The sequence below is a fragment of the Clinocottus analis genome, unplaced genomic scaffold, assembly GCF_023055335.1.
Source record: "Clinocottus analis isolate CAN_PGR_092001 unplaced genomic scaffold, fCliAna1.0.p SCAF_11, whole genome shotgun sequence".
In the NCBI taxonomy this organism is placed as follows: Eukaryota; Metazoa; Chordata; class Actinopteri; order Perciformes; family Cottidae; genus Clinocottus; species Clinocottus analis.
The window spans coordinates 4,591,557-4,610,851 of record NW_027175832.1 but is presented as its reverse complement, the minus strand read 5'-3'; the positions used below and the strand labels follow the sequence as shown (position 1 = coordinate 4,610,851).

Genomic DNA, 19,295 nt, shown 5'->3' with positions numbered 1-19,295 from the left:
AGTGACACTAAATTCAACTTCTTAAAAATACAATTTAAAAGCAAATCGTAATTTACTCTATAACAAACAGAAACACAGTGATTTTTAAGGAAATTACACTTTCTCTATGTATATATTCGTTCAAACTATCATTTTAGAAACCTGAGTTGTTTTGCTTCGTATCACCAGAGTCGATAACCTGGACAGGCGGACGCTGTTATCGGCTCAAAGCCCCTCCAGCGCGCCTCTTCTTCTCCGCTGTCACCAAGTGATGTCTTTGCATGCCGTTGCCATGGGCACCGCATCAAGGGCCAGATAAGAGGGGGCCAGACAATAACCTCCTGCTCGAAGCTCCATGCGGGCGACTGATCAAACGTAACGCTGTGATCAACAGACGTTTCACAATGTGCCCATAATTAGTGCGTCTACTCCACTGCTGTTCGCAAGGATGTTTGAAAGGCACTTGTGTGTCCATCAGCCCGTCACAATCAGCCACGCAAACGATCAAAACCATTTAAATTGAAGAAGAATTTTGCAACATGTTGGTGCCAATGTTTGTTATTTAAAGCAGTTATGTGTCCCCTTTGAGTAATTCCCCAAATTCATTTACATGAGGCTATACAACCTGTTTAAAGGCTTCACATATTGCTTCTACAATGGATATGTGTATGCATCACCGCTCTGTTTTCATCAAAGGTGCATTTGTTATAAGCTATAACACACCCAACAAATAGAAACAACAGATCTCAAAGAGTATTGTAAAGGGTTTCAATTCCTTCTTAAGTAAAATTGAATAACATTTTTACATGAAATGAAAAACTTGAACCAGCTGAGAAGGTTTTAACTTTGAAATGTATACTTCTACTGTGTCATTGTTATGGAATGAGATAAAAAACCTTATTTTATATTTTGGGAAATGCTTATTTGCTTTCTTTCTGAGGTATCAATCCTCTAATCTAACTCTTGGCAAGAAAGTAAATAAGTGAATGACCCAAAATGTCTAACATTTAAAGATACAAACATACTCTTGCCATCTTCACTGGTGGTCTGATGTTACAGGGCAGGGTGAGTACGCACTGTAAACTATGGCAAACAATAAAAAGCATTGTTTGTAAAGCCTTCAACCTTTCACAAATTGGCTTTTACCTGAAATAAATTCCCCTGAGAAGATTCCCTCTCAAACTGATTGCCTCTAGATTGAAAGAAATGTGAGCTAAACGAGCTGCAGTTTTCTGTGTTGGTAGATGTCTCTGGGAAATGATAGTTGTTGTCTCTAATAATGGCAACGTGAGGAGGGTTAAGTGTGATTGTCTCAGTGTGAGGTTGATTGGATGCCAGGCCCGGACTTGTCTTGACGAGGCAGTGACACAGTGGAGCCAGCAGGAGGTGTTCAGAGAGGAGCTGGGTGATCCCGTCTCTCACAGCAGGACATGACAGCAGCACACACATAGACACACACATGGACACACGCACACGCACACGCACACACTACATTTACAGTACCACCACCTCATTTCTATTGTATTATACTGAACAGCTTTAATAAAACAGTTGAATACAGTTAGGCCTCATGGATGCCCAACATTCTCAGTATCAAATCAAAAATAAATAAGACATTATGAAGTGTAAACATGACTTGCGAAGAATCATATAGCTTATATTTGTACAATTCAGCACATGACATATTTTCGCATCTATATTATTGCATCAACTTATTCGGGCCATAACCAATTCAACTGGCTCTGCCTTGTTTGTCTTGACAGAAAAAAAGACATTTAGAAAAAACAGCTGCAAATAAATAAAAAATAGACGTGAAAAAAGATTGAATTGCATGTTGTTATAACAGGCTGCGTTTTTAAATATTTAATCAGAATTAAATTAAATTAAATCACAAAAGGCTCTTTTCCTCAAACATTTTTTTCATTTGTTTTCCCAGTGTAAATGAAATTAATGATCACCTTATATCATATTTATTTAATCTTAAACGCAATAGTAGCAGGTGCAGCACTCATGCAATCAACGTGTATTCCTCTGCTCTGTGCCTTTAAGAATGATCCCGCGCTGGTTTACGAGCACGGAAGTCGACCGGAAAAGGAAGGAATATTTCGCGCCAAATTGAAACGACGCAGCAGTAACTCTGAGCAACAGAAGGGACGAGTTGCCGAGATACAAACCAACCGGCTCTGCTCTTAACGTTTCCGTCGCTATCTCTCGGACAAGGTATACAGTTTGTTCATACAAAACTGTGCTTTTCACACAGAATGTTAGCGTTTGAAAACATTTACAGGCCCAACTGTTGCATTTATTCGACGTTTGTTGTGAAAAGTCGTTTTCTGTGTCCAGTTCAGCCAACATGGAGGAGGCCAACAAGCTAATCGGCACGGGCAAGAAGCACCTGGTGATGGGGCAGGTAGTCGAGGCGGTGGGCGCCCTGCAGGAGGCCTGCGGCATGCTGTGAGTTCAATGTCCGACGATAGAAACTTATCCGTCATGCTGTGAAGTCAGACAGCTGCAGCTAACGAGCTTCAAACGAACAAAGGGAAGTGAGAGGACAACGTCTTTTCAGGTCATTCTGATAAGGATCAACGTTGTATCCAGCCCAAATATTAATCTAACAAAAGTAAAGGTGCTTAAGTAGAATATTCTTGACCAATATTAGTCGCACAGGTTATTTTGGCAGCTGCAGATTATTTTTCCACCGGTTAACTTTCAGACTATGGGAATAGTATTGTTATCTGAGCAGGAAGCTGTGTTGCAGGTATTTTAGGATGGAAACAAGTTTACTTTTACAACTACAGTTTAGTTACAGCCTGGCTTGTAACTGGAACTGTTTCCGAGCTCAGAAACAGCATTTATTGTTGTTTGTAATTGCAGGTGTAGCGCCCTGAAAATATGCAATTTCATATGGCTTACTGATTTAATATGACTCTTTATTTCTAATAAATTTACTTTAAATGTGTGTTTAAGTTCATTTGTTATGTCAACGTTCAACAACATTAATTACCTGTACACATAGTGACTGTAAAGGGCAGACAGTATTATATTGACCCTTTTAGCAGAGAGTGCTGTCTCTTAAGAGAGGAGTTAGGAAGACGTGACGTATCCAGGCTGAAGACAAACGAGTGCTTGTGTTTTGTTTTAATAAAAGTTGCGAAACCAACCGACGTGTTTCTGGCCCTTTTTTGTTTTAAGTGTGCAATAAGTTTTAAAGCCCATTACTCAATTGATGGAAACTTTATGCCGCTATTTTGCAGATGCGTGAAACTGTGCTTGCCAGGTGTGCTTTCATACTGATTTACAATCTGACATTACATCTTAATTTTTCCTCTTTCAGAGCTCTGAAGTATGGAGACACAGCTGACGAGTGTGGAGAGGCTTTCTTCTGGTGTGGAAAAGCACTGCTGGATTTGGCTAGGTAAAGTCTTATGATGGGCTGTTTTGGTCCTTTTTTTTTTATAATTGAAGGAATTTGTGAAAATGCAAAGCTAAGTGCCACTATTGTTGCAGGATGGAGAACTCAGTTCTAGGTAATGCTCTCGAAGGAGTACCGGAGGAGGAGGATGAAGAAAAACCCAAGGACTCAAACGTTGACAGCACAGAAAACATTGATGGCGAGAACCTTTTTCTAGATGGGCTTGTTTTTGTGCTATTTGACCAGAATCTATTTTTTTTTCTTTGTTGCACTGCTCCTCCTAACTGTCCCCTCTGACTTCAACAGAGAAGACCAGAGATGAGCTGAGGGTGCAGGTGTACGACGCCATGGCAGAGAAGAAAAAGGAGGACGGAGAGAAGAAGGATGACTCAGAAAAGTTTGAGGCTGGTGACGAGAAACAAAACACTGCAGAGAAAGAGAAAGATGAGGAAAAAATCATTAAATGTGACTCAACTAAAGACGAGAGAGAAAATGACAAAGAAGCCGAGGAGAAATCAGGAGATAAGGAGGAAACGGAAGGTGACCTTTCTGTTCAACTTCAGACCTTGATTGCAAATAGCTTTCTGATGGTTGTAATGATATCTAAACGCATGTTATCGATACTGATGTTTCAGATGGCGAGGAGGAAGACGGTGATGATGCAGAAATGGAGGCTGATTCAGAAGAGCAAGGCGAAGAAGATGCTGGCGCTGAAAAGGTACTTGATCATTGGACTCCAGCACACATCAAAATGACTCTGCTGGGTGATGTTTAAGAGTCTGATTTAAAATCTATGTACGTGTGTTTTAAGGACAGTGACGACGAAGAGGTAGGCAACCTGCAGCTCGCCTGGGAGATGTTGGAAGTCGCTAAAGTCATCTACAAAAGGTAACGCTGTAGTGATCTAAATGTTATGGTCTCTATAAGCTACAGCCTCCATGTTAACGTGTGATTCCTTTTTCTTGAAACAAGGAAAGACACAAAAGAGGATCAACTCATGGCAGCCCAGGCTCACTTGAAACTGGGTGAAGTTTCTTCTGAATCAGGTACCCACAGATCGCTGAATGACTCATCATAAAGGTTTATTTTAGTTTTACCAGGATGGTCCCATTTGAGATTTTAAAACTCGTTTCCAAAGTATTCCTGGCATAAGGAAGACAAACAAACTTTAACATAAAAACTGGGCATTTTCACTATATTGTTCACTACTTTCTGTAATTTTATTGCCTAAATTATAATCTACAGAAGAGTCAATGAAAATCCTTCATTTTATGACTTTTAACAAAACAAACCTGTTTTTTTTTAAATTGGCCTTATTTTCTTCTTGAGAAAAGCGTCTTGAGTTGCTGCATGTCTTCCAGGAAATTACACTCAGTCGTTGGAGGATTTCCGCGAGTGTCTGAAGCTGCAGGTGAAGCATCTGGATTCGGACAGCCGCCTGCTGGCTGAGACTCACTACCAGCTAGGACTGACCTACAGCTTGGATGTGCAGTACAGCCGGGCCATCGAGGAGCTGACGAGCTCCATCTCCGTCATAAAGAGCAGGCTGGGTAATGCGGCTGACGTGATCACGGCCTCAGTCTGTGAAGCCGTTCGGTGTGCCAACGTTTCCCGCTTTGTCCGGCAGACAAACTGCAGGAGCTGCTCGACAAGGCCGAGGGTCCGGATGCTCTTCCAGACGAGAGGAAGGAGATGGAGGAGCTGAAGGCTCTGCTGCCAGAGATCCAGGAGAAAGTGGAGGACGCCACAGAGGGCCTGAAGATGACCAGCACTGCTGCTGAGGCTGGGAAGGCTGCACCGGTAAGTTGACAAAGAACTGCACTGCGGAGAGTTCAAATGTGTAAACACTCAGAGGAACATCCGTTGGACGGTCAGCCATGGGTCTGGCGTCTTGCTCCTGTAATGCTTGGAGGCCAGAAGTTAGGAAACTTTGACTTCCTAGTTGTCTGGATGCAGCCTTATCCATTTAAATTGGAAGATCCACATGTGATGCATTCAACTTTGAACTTCAGATGTTTTGCAGGTGTAAATTAACAGGCTCAATTGTAAACCAGCTTGACTCTGACTTTATTTGATGTACCCGTCAGGATGGAAGCTCCACTTCTTCTGCATTCCCCGTTTCCACTGTGCAGAAAGACGACGCCTCATCCAGCTCAAAGGTACGTCTCATACTCTGAAGCATCTGTAGTTAAGAAGATGAGTGAAGACTGTTTATCAGAATATTGGTGCGTTGTATCGCCAACAGAGGAATCATTGGTTTGGCTAAATCATTTTCAGTCGTAGTGACATATCTTGAATTCTACCCAGTTTGACAGCACGTCAACCAGCACAGTCAGCTCTGCCAACGGACTCTCCCCCAAAGCTCCCGTCTCAGACATCTCCCACCTGGTCAGGAAGAAGGTGAGGGAGTGCTTTTTTTTTTTTTTTTAATGGAATCTAAAACTGAATAGCAGAGCAGATTTGTCTTATTTTCATGTGCGTGTCTGTTTCAGAGGAAACCAGAGGAGAGTCCAGTAAAGGAGGAGAAGAAGATGAAGCAGAACGATGGACAAGCTAACGGTGTTCACAAAGCTAACGGAGACACTGATGGACATGCCGACAATAAAGAGGTCAAGAGGTGAGAGACGCTGTGTTGACTTGACCGGGATACCGTTTAATGCTGCATCAACCATTTATCGCTCGAAACAAGCGATTAAAAGCAAATAGCAGACACAAATGTTTAAGAGCTTTAATGTTGACAGTTTACAGCTGTTGAGAATAACTCTGACTAATGTTCTCTCTTCCAGTCAGTGAAGATGGACGCTGTGCCTCCGCCCACGAAGAGATTCACCAACCATCCTACTGTCGCGTCACTCGTTTGCTGCTGTAAATATGTGCGTCTTTTTCTATGACTGTTGTGGTGTCAGTGTTAACATGTGTAACCTTTAAAGTTCAATAAAGAATAATATTTCATAAACCTTGTTGGACCATAAGTTGCTCATTCTGCAAGAACATCTCGTCTGAACTGGCCGACACGAGTAACTCTGTTTCTGCTCAAGGATACGTGGTGAAAAACGACTGGAGACAGTTTCAACCTGGGAATTACTTTTTACATCCTGACGTGTTCAAACGGTTGCTTCTCGCTCCACTGTGGCGCTTTCACTCGTCTCACCAAGTATTGATGTGAACATGGTGCCACTGGTTCGTCCCAAGGTCGCTCATAAGGCTTTAAGCCCTGAACCCTCGGTGTCTTGACCCACTTTTCCTGGTGAAGTGGTAGAAATAGAAATGGGACGTCACTTAGACATTTAATTATGAACAATTGTGGGTGTTTATTTTATACTATTTAATCCCTGAATTTAACGTCTTCCAGGATCTCGCCTTGAGATGAGAGGTATTTGTCAAATCTATTCACTGTTTGTCAAAACTGCTTTAATAACTAAATGTGAAGAAAAGGTTGACTAAACCAGGTGTGTAATAGTTTCATCTCATCAGCATTTGTTTTTTTGATTCATCTTCTTTTTTTTTTTTTTAAGTAATCTCCCAGGCTCCACTCCCATGTGCCGTCCTTTTATTTTGTGTCCGTCTACTTGCTGGTAGTCTCGTGCAGAAATGCGGATTTTACGGAAAGTGGTCACGTGGGCTCTTAACGTCAGATCTCCACTCAGACTTTGAGGCGCGCTCCCGTGAGGATTTAGCTCCATCCTGTCACATCATCAAGTGGTTTTGGGCTCTCGCCGACATTTTGAACCCTTTCCGTAAATCTGCATATTTTTTGTTGCAGACTTTGCCCCGACGACATTACCCACAATCCATAGCAATGTGCCGTAAACTGTGGAAACATGGAGTCGTAAGTAGAGGTAAACAAAGATGATGGCACGTGGTGGTTCATCTGGCGGATTACCTGTACGCAAAACATTGAGGATTATAGCTGGAACATACGCACACATGGGAGCAGAGATGATATTACACTGCTTTATTCAAACATTTAGTTTCGTCATGTTTTGACAACGAGTAAATGAATTACTTAATTTAGTAATTTTCTGAAATTGTGAAGAAAGAGCCTGGAAGACGTTTGAATTAGGAAGTAAAAAAATATGAAATATACGAAATAAATACATTCCCAAAACATATAGTCTCACACTCAGCCGTCTGCCAGGTGAGTCTGAGGGTTTAAAGTCTCAGTGGGGACCTTGGGTCAAAATGTCTGCAAAAGCATCCCTAAACCCTCTTGAGTGTGAAGCTCGGCACTGCGCCAGTGTCTGAGTCTCTGCAAGCTGAGACAAAGGTGTTTTCATTACAGCTGTGCTTTTCCTGCAACCACCAACCACATGTCTGCTGTGAAGAAAAGTGTGTTTAAAGAAATATCTTTTTGCCTGAATTGTATTTGTTGCACTTCGAGAAACACCTTTCAAGAGAACTACAACTTGAAAGCAGACAGATGAACTGTGCTAATAGTAATAATAATAATGGCTCTGGTCCAAGTTTTGCTGTATTCTGAAAGTAGCTTTACTTTCTTTCCTTAAGTGATGGAATCCAACAATAAATCAGTTCATTCTCCACAATAATCTACTTGTTTATACATGTCTTTGTATAAATATTGTATAAGATCAACCTCATGAACAAGATATGCTTTTGTTCTGTGTTGGTCTCACACATACACATCATTTAGCTGCTCTTATCCTCACACTAATCAGACACATACCCTTTCTTACAGCTACAATCCCTCTTGGAGCAAGGACAAATACAGGCACCAGTTATATTCTGCACTAATATATTTTTGTGGAAAACAACAGGGGACGAAGTAGCTGCATCTTTACAAAGCATTTTAGTGAACATTCATTATCTTCATTCATAAAACTCATCGACACAAAGTGAATCACATGTGGACTCAAACACCACAGTAGCCAGATTCATATTGAAACATATCAGCTTGTCAGGAACCAATTTTTATTAATATCATTAATAATGTGTCATCAGCATCATCAATGAAATGAGTTAGTCTGTTTAAAGCAGAATCAAGTGTGCATTCATTGCCCTTCTTTTCTTGATGAACACGTCAGTTCCACAAAGCGAGGAAGAAAAAAGAAGGGATGGGGAAGGTGGGGGGGTCGAAGAGGACCGGGACTGCAGTGAAGGAGGAAACGCAGGGAAAACGACGTCTGGCGGAGCAGGAATCTCCCCCTCCACTGGGATATGATTGGTTTTTCCCTTGTGCAAGAATGACAACAACAAAAAACAAACAAAAAAAATCAAAAGAAAAAAAAAAAAATTCAAAATGGTGCTCTAAAAACAAAGATGAGAGGAAGAGGGGGATTGCTTGCTGGGATGTTTTGTTGGCATTTGTGTTGTTGATGTTTTTTCTTTGTTCCGTAAAGCCACGTTAGGATTTGATGCAGTCGTCATCGTCAGAGGTCTGGCTGCTGCTACTGGTTTCGGACTCGGACCCCTCCTCGACCACACTCCTCCAGGGGGTGAAGTGGAGGGTCACACCCCGCGCCCTCGGGAGAGCCCCGTTCCTCTGCATGCCGTTTCTCTTCAGCTGGTCAAAAACGACAAAAGGAGTTAAGACCCAAAACAGACACATGGTGTTCCAGAAGCACAGGTTCTGTTATCCGAGCTCACCTGTTCAGTTTTAGTCTGGAACTCCCTCAGCTCGTCTTCAGTCAGAGGCAGGAAGTTGTCATCATTTTCTGGGTATTCCTGCCAGCCCATGGCCTTCAGCAACCTTCAAAAGCATTGCAATGTTCTGCTTAGTTCATTGCTGCGAGAGAGTCACGAGAGTTTGCGCCTAGAAGCCCGTTAGCGGTGACCTACCTGTGCTCTGCCTCCAGGGAACTGGACAGGTGTTCAGTGTCTGAGTCACTGAGGGAGTAGGACAGACCATTCTCGTGGCAGACTTCCTCGCTGTAGGCTTTGGGCTCTGGGGTGCTGCTTTCACCCTGAGAAAATTCACACAGCAACACAACACACTTAAAAACAAAAACGAAAAAAGATTTACATTCCAATCGCAACACAACGGCAACATGTCTGTGTTTTTCGAGATTGCAATATTGAGCAATTTAGCACTTAAGGACAGTTGGGACATGAAATTCTGAGTCTTATTTGCATTAAAATGTTCCTCACAAACATTTTGTCATCTCTTTCACTGCCCGCGTGACTGTTTATGAAACTCAAGTCAAACTGCTACCTACTTCTCCCGATGTTCCGGGGCTGCTGCTCGTCACCAGCTCTCCAGTGCCCTCGTCTTTCAGAGCTCGCAGGAACTCACTCTTGCGGTCCGGACCACGCCGCATTAGCTTCAGCCTCGATGGGGCAATGTCTATGGGAGGAGTCGTGCTGGAAGGGTGCTGGAAGAGAATCACAGGAGGAGAGAGAGGGACCCGGGAGAAGTCATTAAAACCAGCGAGTTAACATTATTAAACTCAACTTGGACACCAATTTATCAACTATGAACTCTATTTGGGCTGTGACAAATGCCAATTAGAAAGCAGAGCCTGATGTATCTTCTAATAAAACAGAATGAAACCAGATTAAAGCATTTGCAGTAGTCATTTTACATGTTCAGTGTTACTTTCTAATGTGTTTTTTTTTTCAACAATGCTTTCAGTAAGGAAAAGTTTGCTAGCTGCCATAGGCATTCAGGAAGTGCTTCGTTTTAGAGCTGCTATGTGAAAACCTCATAGATTACAGCACTGTTGATGGATTTATGTACAACGGTAGCTCACATAGATACTGACATTGAAAATCTGACGCTTTTTATATCAATATTTTATATTAAATAGAAATAGGGTTCACATTTATCAATGCATTCAAATCGTCCACAGCTGAATCACAATCTAATCGTGAGGACAGTAAAGAGTCCCACCCCTCTCATAGTTAACAGCATTTTACTACAATGGGCAGCACATGCACTGCTGCAAAGGCATCCCAGTCAAAAACCACACCGACACATAATTACTATGTTACGATAGAACCTGTGATTTACTCAAACAGTCACGCATGCAGCCATGAGAGCGGAGAGTTTAACGATGGTACACTTAAACTTCACAAGTTTGCTTGCTGTGCAGTTTTGACGTGTTAGTAGGAAGTCTGAGTAAACTGCTGCATCATGTTGGGGTTGGAAATTCCCTTAATGTCTGTTGTAATGACAGACCCAAGTTATTCATCCGTCCTTTTTCTACCTCTTTCGGGTTGTTGTGCTGTGGTGCACTGACTGGGGTGCTGGGTTTGGCTGCAGAGACGGGGCTGGTGAAGACTGAATCCCTGCCTGACATGTGAAGGCCAGACTTCGTGATCTCTCTACCACCAGATTTCCACTGGGTGCTCTGGAACAAAAGAGGACATATTTGTTTCATAAACTAAAGATAGCTTCCATCTTAGCAAGGCAACGATAGCTTCGATGTAGCAAGACTACATAACTGGCATTGCAATACATGCAACGCTTGTTATTAAATACAGATGTGTTTATCTTTATTGACACATCAGAGCAGGTCCTACCTTGGTGGGGGCCACAGCAGGCTTAGGGACCAGGTTCTTGTAGATGCTGGAGCCCGAAATGGAAACTTTGTTGCCATTGGTGGACAAGACGCCAGCAGTGGCGAACCCAGCAGAGAAGGCCGTGCTGGAATCCTCCTTGGAAACCTTTTTGATAACCAGCATTTTGGACACCATCTGTTTGCCACTCGGAGGGTTTTCTGGAAGATAAATCAGTGGGGAAATGTTCCAAAGTTGAGGCCGAGAAACGACTAAACAGAGCGTAAATATTTTAGCAGTCTCTTCTTCATTTAAATCTGGACTGGGCGCCCGTACCCCACACTCCCGCATGGGGAGCCACTGCTCGCATTGGAGTCCCAGGCTTTCCAGTTGTTTCAGGGTTGAGGGAAGGCTAAAAAGAGAGAGACATCTGCATTAAACACCGCAGCATTAAAATTGTGTACATTCAAGTTAAGTCAACATCCAAGAATCTAAGCGTATTGTTGATGACAGCATTGAGTCTGATGGATCAGTGAAACTCTTGTAATGTAATATATTACATCTTGTGTCACGCGGTAAATGTGGGGAGAAAATGGAAAATGTTTTCCACAATATTTTTGATAATCTGAGGTCAATTGCAGTGTGAACAGCCGCCACAATTTTCCTAAAAATATGCTCTTTATTCAGAGCTGACTGAATTTGGAAACCTCTTTATTAAACAATCCATATCGCTTAGCCACTGACGCCAAGTATCTTATCTTATCGTTCCACACAGCAACAGATATTAAAGAACCATGTTAAGGTCAGCGGCACGTTTAAGAAAAAAAAATCTACTCACAAAGTCCTCTTCCACAAACTTTAGCTTGTCGTCCTTGCCGTCTTTGCGTTCCTCGTTGGGGAACTTGTCCTGGTACGAGGGGCCCTTGCGGGGATGAAAGTTGCCATTGCGCTGCCGGTGCCCCACCTGCCTGTCCCTGTCGACTCCTACCCGTTTGGGGTGGCGTCCCTGGTGGTGGTGGCCGTCCTGGGCACCCCGCTGCGCTCCATGCCAGCTGGGTGTTTCCTTCCAACAGGATCCCCCCGCCAGCCCACCATGCCCTCCTTTGGCCACCCCCGAGTCCACCGAGTCATGCCTCAGGAGCAGAGAGGGCTGCTGCCATCCGTCACCTCCAGAGAGAGAAAGAGCAGATATACAGTGTATAAGAATAATGACTTTATCTGACTTTTATAAAAATAGTTTTATCATTTTAAGTATTCCTTTGAGACTGAATCCTTATTCTGTCAAAACACGGCACTGAAAATATGGAGAATGTGGCCATCCTTATGAGTCAACGTCATCACGAAGTTGAGTCTAATCTATTAAATACATTGAGAGCTGTGGATATCTTTATTTCACTGAAAACGATGGCTGATGGCTCATGGGGGTGTTCATGCTTTTTTTTTTTTTACAGGACCAAGAGCACCTACAGGATACAGAACCAGCTATCGAGTGAATGAATCGAAACACTTCAGCTCACCGGCCTACAATGAAAATACACCAGCATATAGCGCACAAACCACGAGGTGAGAATTCTTTCCACATGATGGCTGACTGGTACCACGCACCAAAAACAAGTAGAGACGCATGAAGCTGCACTTCTGCTTTACAAACTACAACAAGATACAGTGGGTTACCAAAGTGAGACATCTGAGACTGTAGGAAAAAGAAACCGTAAAACCAGAAGCTACAAAGGGTTGAATTTTGCTTCACATGAATGCAACCTGGTTGTACAACTAATCACCATAACAAAACTATTCATCCAGCCGCAAAGCTGCAAAGCTAAATTCACAAAGGCGTATATAATAAAAAATAAACGGGCATCACGTTACAGCGATTCTTAGTTCACACAGCGGGCAACACATCAGCAGACCGACGTCTACGTGCAGGTGACAGACACTTGTATGAAACCAAATAATGAACATAACCCAGAGAGGAAGGTTGATTTGACTGAGGGTGAAGAGGAGGTGATATGTGACATAAAAAGAAAGCCTCAAAAAGAGAAAGGACTCCAATGCCACCTGCCTGCTGCTTGCGACACTGCTAAAACGTCACCGTCTTCCGAGCAGGTGACCTCAACTGTGTCCTCTTTTAAGTACATGTTTGCTGCTTACCATCATCTTTACAGAATCATTTCCACTAGCATCATTTCCTTCCCGAAAGCTCAATAAAAGTAGAGACCATTCATTTAGTCTTCAATTTCTACCGGTTCATTCTTCACACATCCAATTTTGTCAATGCAATAACCTCCAACTATGACCAACTCGGACAAATGAAGCGCTCAACCTTAGGATGCGTCTTTGTCGTCAACCTGCTCAGGTGGTGGTTTGAGACACATTCCAGATGCTGAAAAGGTGCAAATGCATCCGCCCCTCTCCCTCTGTCCTTGTGAGAACTGCAGCTAAAGTTACACTGAAATTAGCCGCTTTCCTCCGTCCTTATGAAACAAGGGAAAACAGCATCAAAATACAAGCTGCTGAGATTTCTGATCTCTGATTTGTTCAACCACTGAATGATATATACGTGGGTGATTGAGCAGGTGAGCAACCATGTTGAAGCAAAAAAGACCCGTCTATCCAGTTCACAACTCCTATTCATTCATGGGTTTGCTGTTATCCAAAGCGAGCATGAATGTTACTGCTGTCACAGAAGTGCAGAATTCATTATTCTTCTGCCGTTTTTGGCAGTTACTAAACAGCTCCAGGTGCCGTCCCAACACCACCACCACCATCTCAACAGGTGGAGGCTGGTCCTGATTTGCATGTAGCTGGGAAAAAACAATGTGATTTGTAATCTGGTCAACAGAGACACAAAATGTAGTTAGGTGTAAATGAAAGTGTCTTAAACCTCATCTGGATTTAATCGGCGTTGAGCCACTTGACAAGTGGAAGCCAGGAAACATCCCACCTTTAAGTTTCACCAGTTATTCAACGGACCTGGTCGGCAGCAGACTTTAATCAGAATTTAATGGCCGTGCACTAACCACAGAGGCGTTTCCACTTATGTGTCTGATTAGACCCCTCAGGGCTCTGTTGACATGTACAAACTAGATTTGATTGACATTTCCTTCACCTCTCCATTGGTTTTGTTGTGCTTTTAGGATGGGAAAACTTCTAATTAGTTCATATAGTTTGAGATTACACATTTTAAAAGCCTTCAAAACATGCTTGTGTTACACAACCCGGGTGCACCAGCATGACATTGTAGCTGATTCCATGAATAAACTCATCACGGTTTCATTTTTTTCGCTCCTATTCTCCCCTTTCTGTAATAACAGCCACAGGGATAACAACGAGAGGGCAACTGCTCTGAATGTTACCTGCTGGAGCGCGCAGGGAGCCGTTGTTAAAGAAACCATCAGAGGAGTTGTGGCGGCGGCGGCTCACAGCGTTTCTGCCGTCTCTGTGGTAGTGGGGCTCACCTTGTTTGTCAAGGTTGGCAGCAGGGGACTGGAGAAGGACAGAAAGGGGGCACAGTCAGTCAAAGTGGGACTCTTCATTGAGACGGAGCACAATGAATCACATGCCAGGTTAAACTGACAACACAAAAGAACAGAAACCGTATCCCTATACTTTTTCTTCTTCTCTAAATCATGCTCTTGTGAAGAAACGTAGACAAGCAGAAATCCTCTCCATACGAGTTCCTCTTTTACTACCTAGGAAACCTTTAAAACCTCAAAGTGAAACTGCCACTATGGGGATCTATTCTTAGTGAATACAACAAAAACAGACATCTTAGGAAGTGAAAATAATCTTGGAATGCTCCATCATTAGAAATGTGCTGTTATGGAAGATATCCTGAAGTCACTGCACTGACACAGCTGTGCTTCATAACATTGTCTGCAAATGCTCAGCTTCATCTAAATCATATCCTTGACATAAGTAGAGCTTCAAAGATTAAATTGGACCTTCAACCGATCTCTTCAAGCGTCGTCTCAAGGATGTTTTTTTGTAACTCCCCCAGATAATATACAAAAATATGCAAAAATAAAATAAAATTTAAAAAAAGGCGCAGATGAATTAACTTTTGCAAATGCATGTAGGTTGATCCCTGAAGACAGATGACATTGAGATGACGTCATCCGTCAGCAAGACAGTGACTGCACTTGTTTCTGTCTGGTCTTGGATTTAGACGGGCCACTTTAGCTGAGCAGCTTTCGGATTTACAGTTCACACCAAAGTCATTCACAATCTCAGATGGACAGTCAGACACCTCAACACTCTTTTTAAAAGTAGAACCCAAAACGATACAATTGTTCATCAACAACATTCACTCTTCTTCATTTGCAATTCCCCCCCAACAATTAGATCACTCTCTCCCTCACACACACACACACACACACACGTTTGAGCAGTGACATTGTCAGTTATAACATCAAGCTGTCTATTTCAATTACTATTTTTTCCTGTTAGAAACTGGCACACACTATATACAGTGTATGCACACACAAACACACACCTTGGCAGGCTGGGGAGTGGAGAAGTTAAGCCAGGCAGGGACAAAGTCATGCTGCGCCATTTAGGTCCAGTGTTTCCGGTCAGTGGATCGAGGCATCAAACCTCATGGCCAGGATCTAACAAAAGAAAAGGACAGTAGGATTGACATCTTTATAAAACTCAGATAAAGCAAATTCAAGCCCAGAAACATGAATTCGATTATTTTTGCACCCATCCATTTTTGATTTCATGTAATTTCTTGCAAGTGTTTTTTTTAGATCAGCAATTCTTCAGAAATGCAGTGCATATTAAAAGTCTCCCCCAAGAGCCAACAAGAGTCCTATTCTTAGCAGAAAACTACAAAGCTCAACTTGCTGAAGCTGTGCCTGTGAAGCGGATCACTGGTTGACAGCCTGGAGGAAAAATGTCTTCTGCAGCATAACAAGTTATATTCAACAACATGTGTATGCGATACGAATGTATATTGCTCTTAATGCCTTTTCATGATCCTTCGAAGCCATTGTGACTATACGATGAAAAAATGTAGACCTGCTACAAAAATGTTTTAATGTTTAGATTAATTTTATGGCTATCGAGTACACGCTAGCATGTTTGCAGTAGACAAGGCAATCAGGTGGAACTTTATCATTACCCCAGAGTCTGTGGCTCTGAAGTCCTCTGCCTCCTCTCTCGGTCCGGCTGGGCTCGGTTCCTCAGGCCTGTTGGCACTGATCACAGAATGCGTGCACTGACAGACGGGGAGCAGCGCACAGACAACCCCCTCTCCACCTCCTCCAGGACAGCACAGCCCCTTTCCCCAGAGGCAGATCCCTTCGTCCAGGGTGAAACACTGAGAGATGGGTCAACAGGTCGCAGGAATGATCTGGAATGGCAATCCAGAAAACGGTCCGGGCAAGAAGTGGATTTTAACGCGGGGGTGTAGAGGTCTAGGAAGGACCCGTTCTCCTACTTCAACTAGATTCCCAAAGAGCTCCTGTGGAGGTCACGTCTTTGATGAATTCTGTGCGCTATCGTTCCCAGTCCAGGTTTTTTTCCTCCAGGCGGACTAAATCCTTCACCAATGCATTTGAGCTATTATCTCTTATTATCAGGAGTAAGACTCAAAACATGATTGGATTTTATGCTGAATGGCAAAAATGAATGGGTTTGAAAGGTGGTGTGTCCCAATGGTGAGGAAGAGCCAGGTTGTGTTGTTATTATTAATAAAAGGAAGCAGTCTGTGAAAGTTGTTTGCCCTGGAAAATGGACAGCAGTTTTTATAGCAGTTCCACTTTGACACCAGATGAAAGGAAACACAGGTGCTATCCTGCCACACTGTGTGCCAGTATGCTTTAACGTCGACTCCCCTTTAACGAATCATTTTAAGATCTACCGAAACACATGCAGAAAAAAAAAATGGAGCTCAGAGACAGTCTTTTATTGGCGATGGAGGTCACTGAGAACTACTGCTCACCTCATTAAACTGATGAAAAAGTCTCTCTGAGTTTGAAAAAAATAATGCTCAAAGGTTCAAAGTCACATGACAATGAAGGAAGTAAGACCCTATGTTACATTGCCGTCATTTTCAGTTTGGGTTAGTTAAATAGGGATGCTGCTGGATGATGCATTATAATGCCAATTTTATCTTTATATGTTTTAATATCACATTTGTAAGATGCCCATTTAATTATATGCTGTTTTCTGATTGAAGCAGCTAAAGGGTATAGCTCTGATTTCATAGATATGCAAGCTCAAAAGCTTAACAAAAATATTCCACAAGTCCAAAGGTCTCCGTGTCATATGATGAAGAAGAGTTCTTCAGCAAAATTCCAACTTGTCCAAAGAGAATTCCTCAAGGTAGCACAATCAATTTCTTTCCTTTGTTTGAAAATCCAAGATAGTCAAATTAGTCTGTCCTTCCCTTCCCTTCTTCAATGAGTTTTTTTCTCTCACACATGAAGTTACAGCGGTGCAATTTTCGGTTTTCTTGCCGAGGCTTCACTGGTATTTGCACAGGAACACACACGACCTGCAATAAAGAATAACAGTCGTATTAGGAAAAAGGTCTCACAGCTTCAGGTTAAAAATACTTACACTGGCAGTTTGTGTGCTACACCAAGCTTACTAATACCAATGAAATCATCCATACTGCAAAGAATAAATACAATCATACCTTTATGGAAATTGTAATAATTTGGCTGTATGCTTATTTTGTACATGTGTTAGTGAGGCTGTTGATTTGTACTAGAATGCATTTCTCATTTTTTTGTTTACCCTTATTATTATAAGATGGGCAGACAAGTTACTGTTGAAAATATTGCAAAACATACCTTCAGAATATTGCATAATGTAACGGAGAGCTTCTAAAAAAACAGTCAATTGAATTGTCATCTCTCTGTAACAGATACATTGCACGACTGTTGTATTAGACTTAGTTTGACCTTACAGTGAAATGAGGTTAAACCACCATATACATACATACATAGACCTTTAGAAATACCTAATGTCAGACATTAAACTAAAAAAAAGCTTCCCACTCAAGATACAACCAATGCCTTCAAAGACAATACATTTTAAGAGACATGATAGGAAAAACGTGATTATGTGATCTAAGAAACATTTTATGCTGAATGCTGAGTCTTTTATAAAATTACGCCCGCTTTGGTAAATTAATTATTTATAACTAAAAATAACTCGAACCCTATCTCACTCGGTGCTTCTCCCCCGACTGTTGTGCAGCCAAACAGGCCATGACACTGAGGATGAAACTGAGGTTTATAATCTAAGAGATTCTTCAGCCTTACAAAACGTTCAACCATCATACAGCCTCAACATAAACACCACGACATGAATGCCCGTACGCACAAACTCCGAGCTACCGTGGACTCGTGAACGTATTCCCAGTGACGTAGGAGCTCAACATCAATGAGTTTGCCACTGACCACAATGTGCAGCAGAGACATTTAACAGAAATGTGCATCCATCGTAAAAGACTTCTCATATGAATGACAGCAAGACAATATTTGTGCAAAAGCACCCAGTTCGACATTATCACACCATGTGAACATGTGCACACACTGCAGTAGATCGATCCAATACACAGGAGCGTCACATGCACGTTTCACCAAAGCTAGCTGACGTTAGCCGAGTGGTGCTGTACATTTAAGTGCATAGAAATAAATTACGATGCAACATGGCCCTGGCGTTAAACAGTCAACGTTAATCGGTAACTAGTATTGTTAACGCAATCATGTATGTCCCAATAGCTGCTGGCTAACTCTGCTTAGTTACTTGGCTCGGTTAACATTAGCTTAGCATTGGCTAGCTAACATATAGCATTACCCAGCCTATTAAGTAACGCCAGCAAACGAAAACAGCGACGTAGTTTAAATTCATTAACATAGTTAGAGGGCTTAGCACCGTAACAACGCACTCAATGGGCTCGTGGTGGCAGAAACTGTCTACTTGAGCAGCTGTTACGTACATACAATAGAGGTAAACAGACCTGGCTTCGTTGGAACAACACAGTTTCAAAATGGCCACCTTAGCAGCGGCAGCACACATTTATCAGCTCGCTAGCTCGCGCTAACTTGCAGTGTTTCATGACGCTCTCGTGTTCCTTCTCCTGAGTAGCATCGCCTCCGATAGGTATTCGAGTATATATGTAAAATCTGAATACATTAATCAGACTTCACCTATAACTATACTCTTCTCTGCTAAAAGGCTATTGATGTTTGTTTGGATTTTCGGAGGGCTTACCACTGGCGCTGGCGCTGTGGGACTCGAACAACCTCAATGATGCTACGTTCAAGACCTGACAAGATTATGCAACCTAACGAGGTTTCATGGTGTTGTTAATGTCAGAGTTAGTTAAGAGTTAGCTTCGATAAATCATTTACCATTTAAATAAAACACCATGTCCATATGTGGAATTTTGACATGATGTGTTTTGAATATTGTATAATATGTATTCTAT

At 42.3% G+C, this 19,295-nt stretch overlaps 2 protein-coding genes across 3 annotated transcripts; one reads left to right on the top strand and one right to left on the bottom strand.

The window, feature by feature from the left end:
- The first annotated feature begins 2,106 nt into the window (after positions 1-2,106).
- Positions 2,107-6,347, top strand: LOC137781980 (histone-binding protein N1/N2-like). The gene is made up of 14 exons (XM_068571033.1): positions 2,107-2,199; positions 2,323-2,433; positions 3,314-3,394; positions 3,487-3,590; positions 3,698-3,931; positions 4,027-4,109; positions 4,203-4,279; positions 4,364-4,437; positions 4,753-4,941; positions 5,019-5,191; positions 5,479-5,550; positions 5,699-5,791; positions 5,884-6,008; positions 6,178-6,347. The coding sequence occupies exons 2-14, from the start codon at positions 2,333-2,335 to the stop codon at positions 6,182-6,184; spliced, it is 1,413 nt and encodes a 470-aa protein (XP_068427134.1). The 5' UTR covers positions 2,107-2,199; positions 2,323-2,332; the 3' UTR covers positions 6,185-6,347.
- A 1,780-nt stretch (positions 6,348-8,127) lies between these two features.
- gpbp1l1 (GC-rich promoter binding protein 1-like 1) lies at positions 8,128-19,148 on the bottom strand. 2 transcript variants are annotated; one of them, XM_068571465.1, is made up of 12 exons: positions 19,079-19,148; positions 15,972-17,348; positions 15,342-15,456; positions 14,203-14,332; positions 11,685-12,013; positions 11,183-11,258; positions 10,871-11,067; positions 10,555-10,698; positions 9,565-9,720; positions 9,188-9,312; positions 8,996-9,098; positions 8,128-8,912 (listed from the first exon to the last, which is right to left on the bottom strand). In XM_068571465.1, the coding sequence occupies exons 3-12, from the start codon at positions 15,399-15,401 to the stop codon at positions 8,754-8,756; spliced, it is 1,479 nt and encodes a 492-aa protein (XP_068427566.1). In that variant the 5' UTR covers positions 15,402-15,456; positions 15,972-17,348; positions 19,079-19,148; the 3' UTR covers positions 8,128-8,753. The 2 variants fall into 2 exon arrangements, with proteins under 2 accessions (XP_068427566.1, XP_068427564.1); XM_068571463.1 differs by lacking the exon at positions 19,079-19,148 and adding an exon at positions 18,825-19,072.
- Between the last annotated feature and the right edge of the window lie 147 nt (positions 19,149-19,295).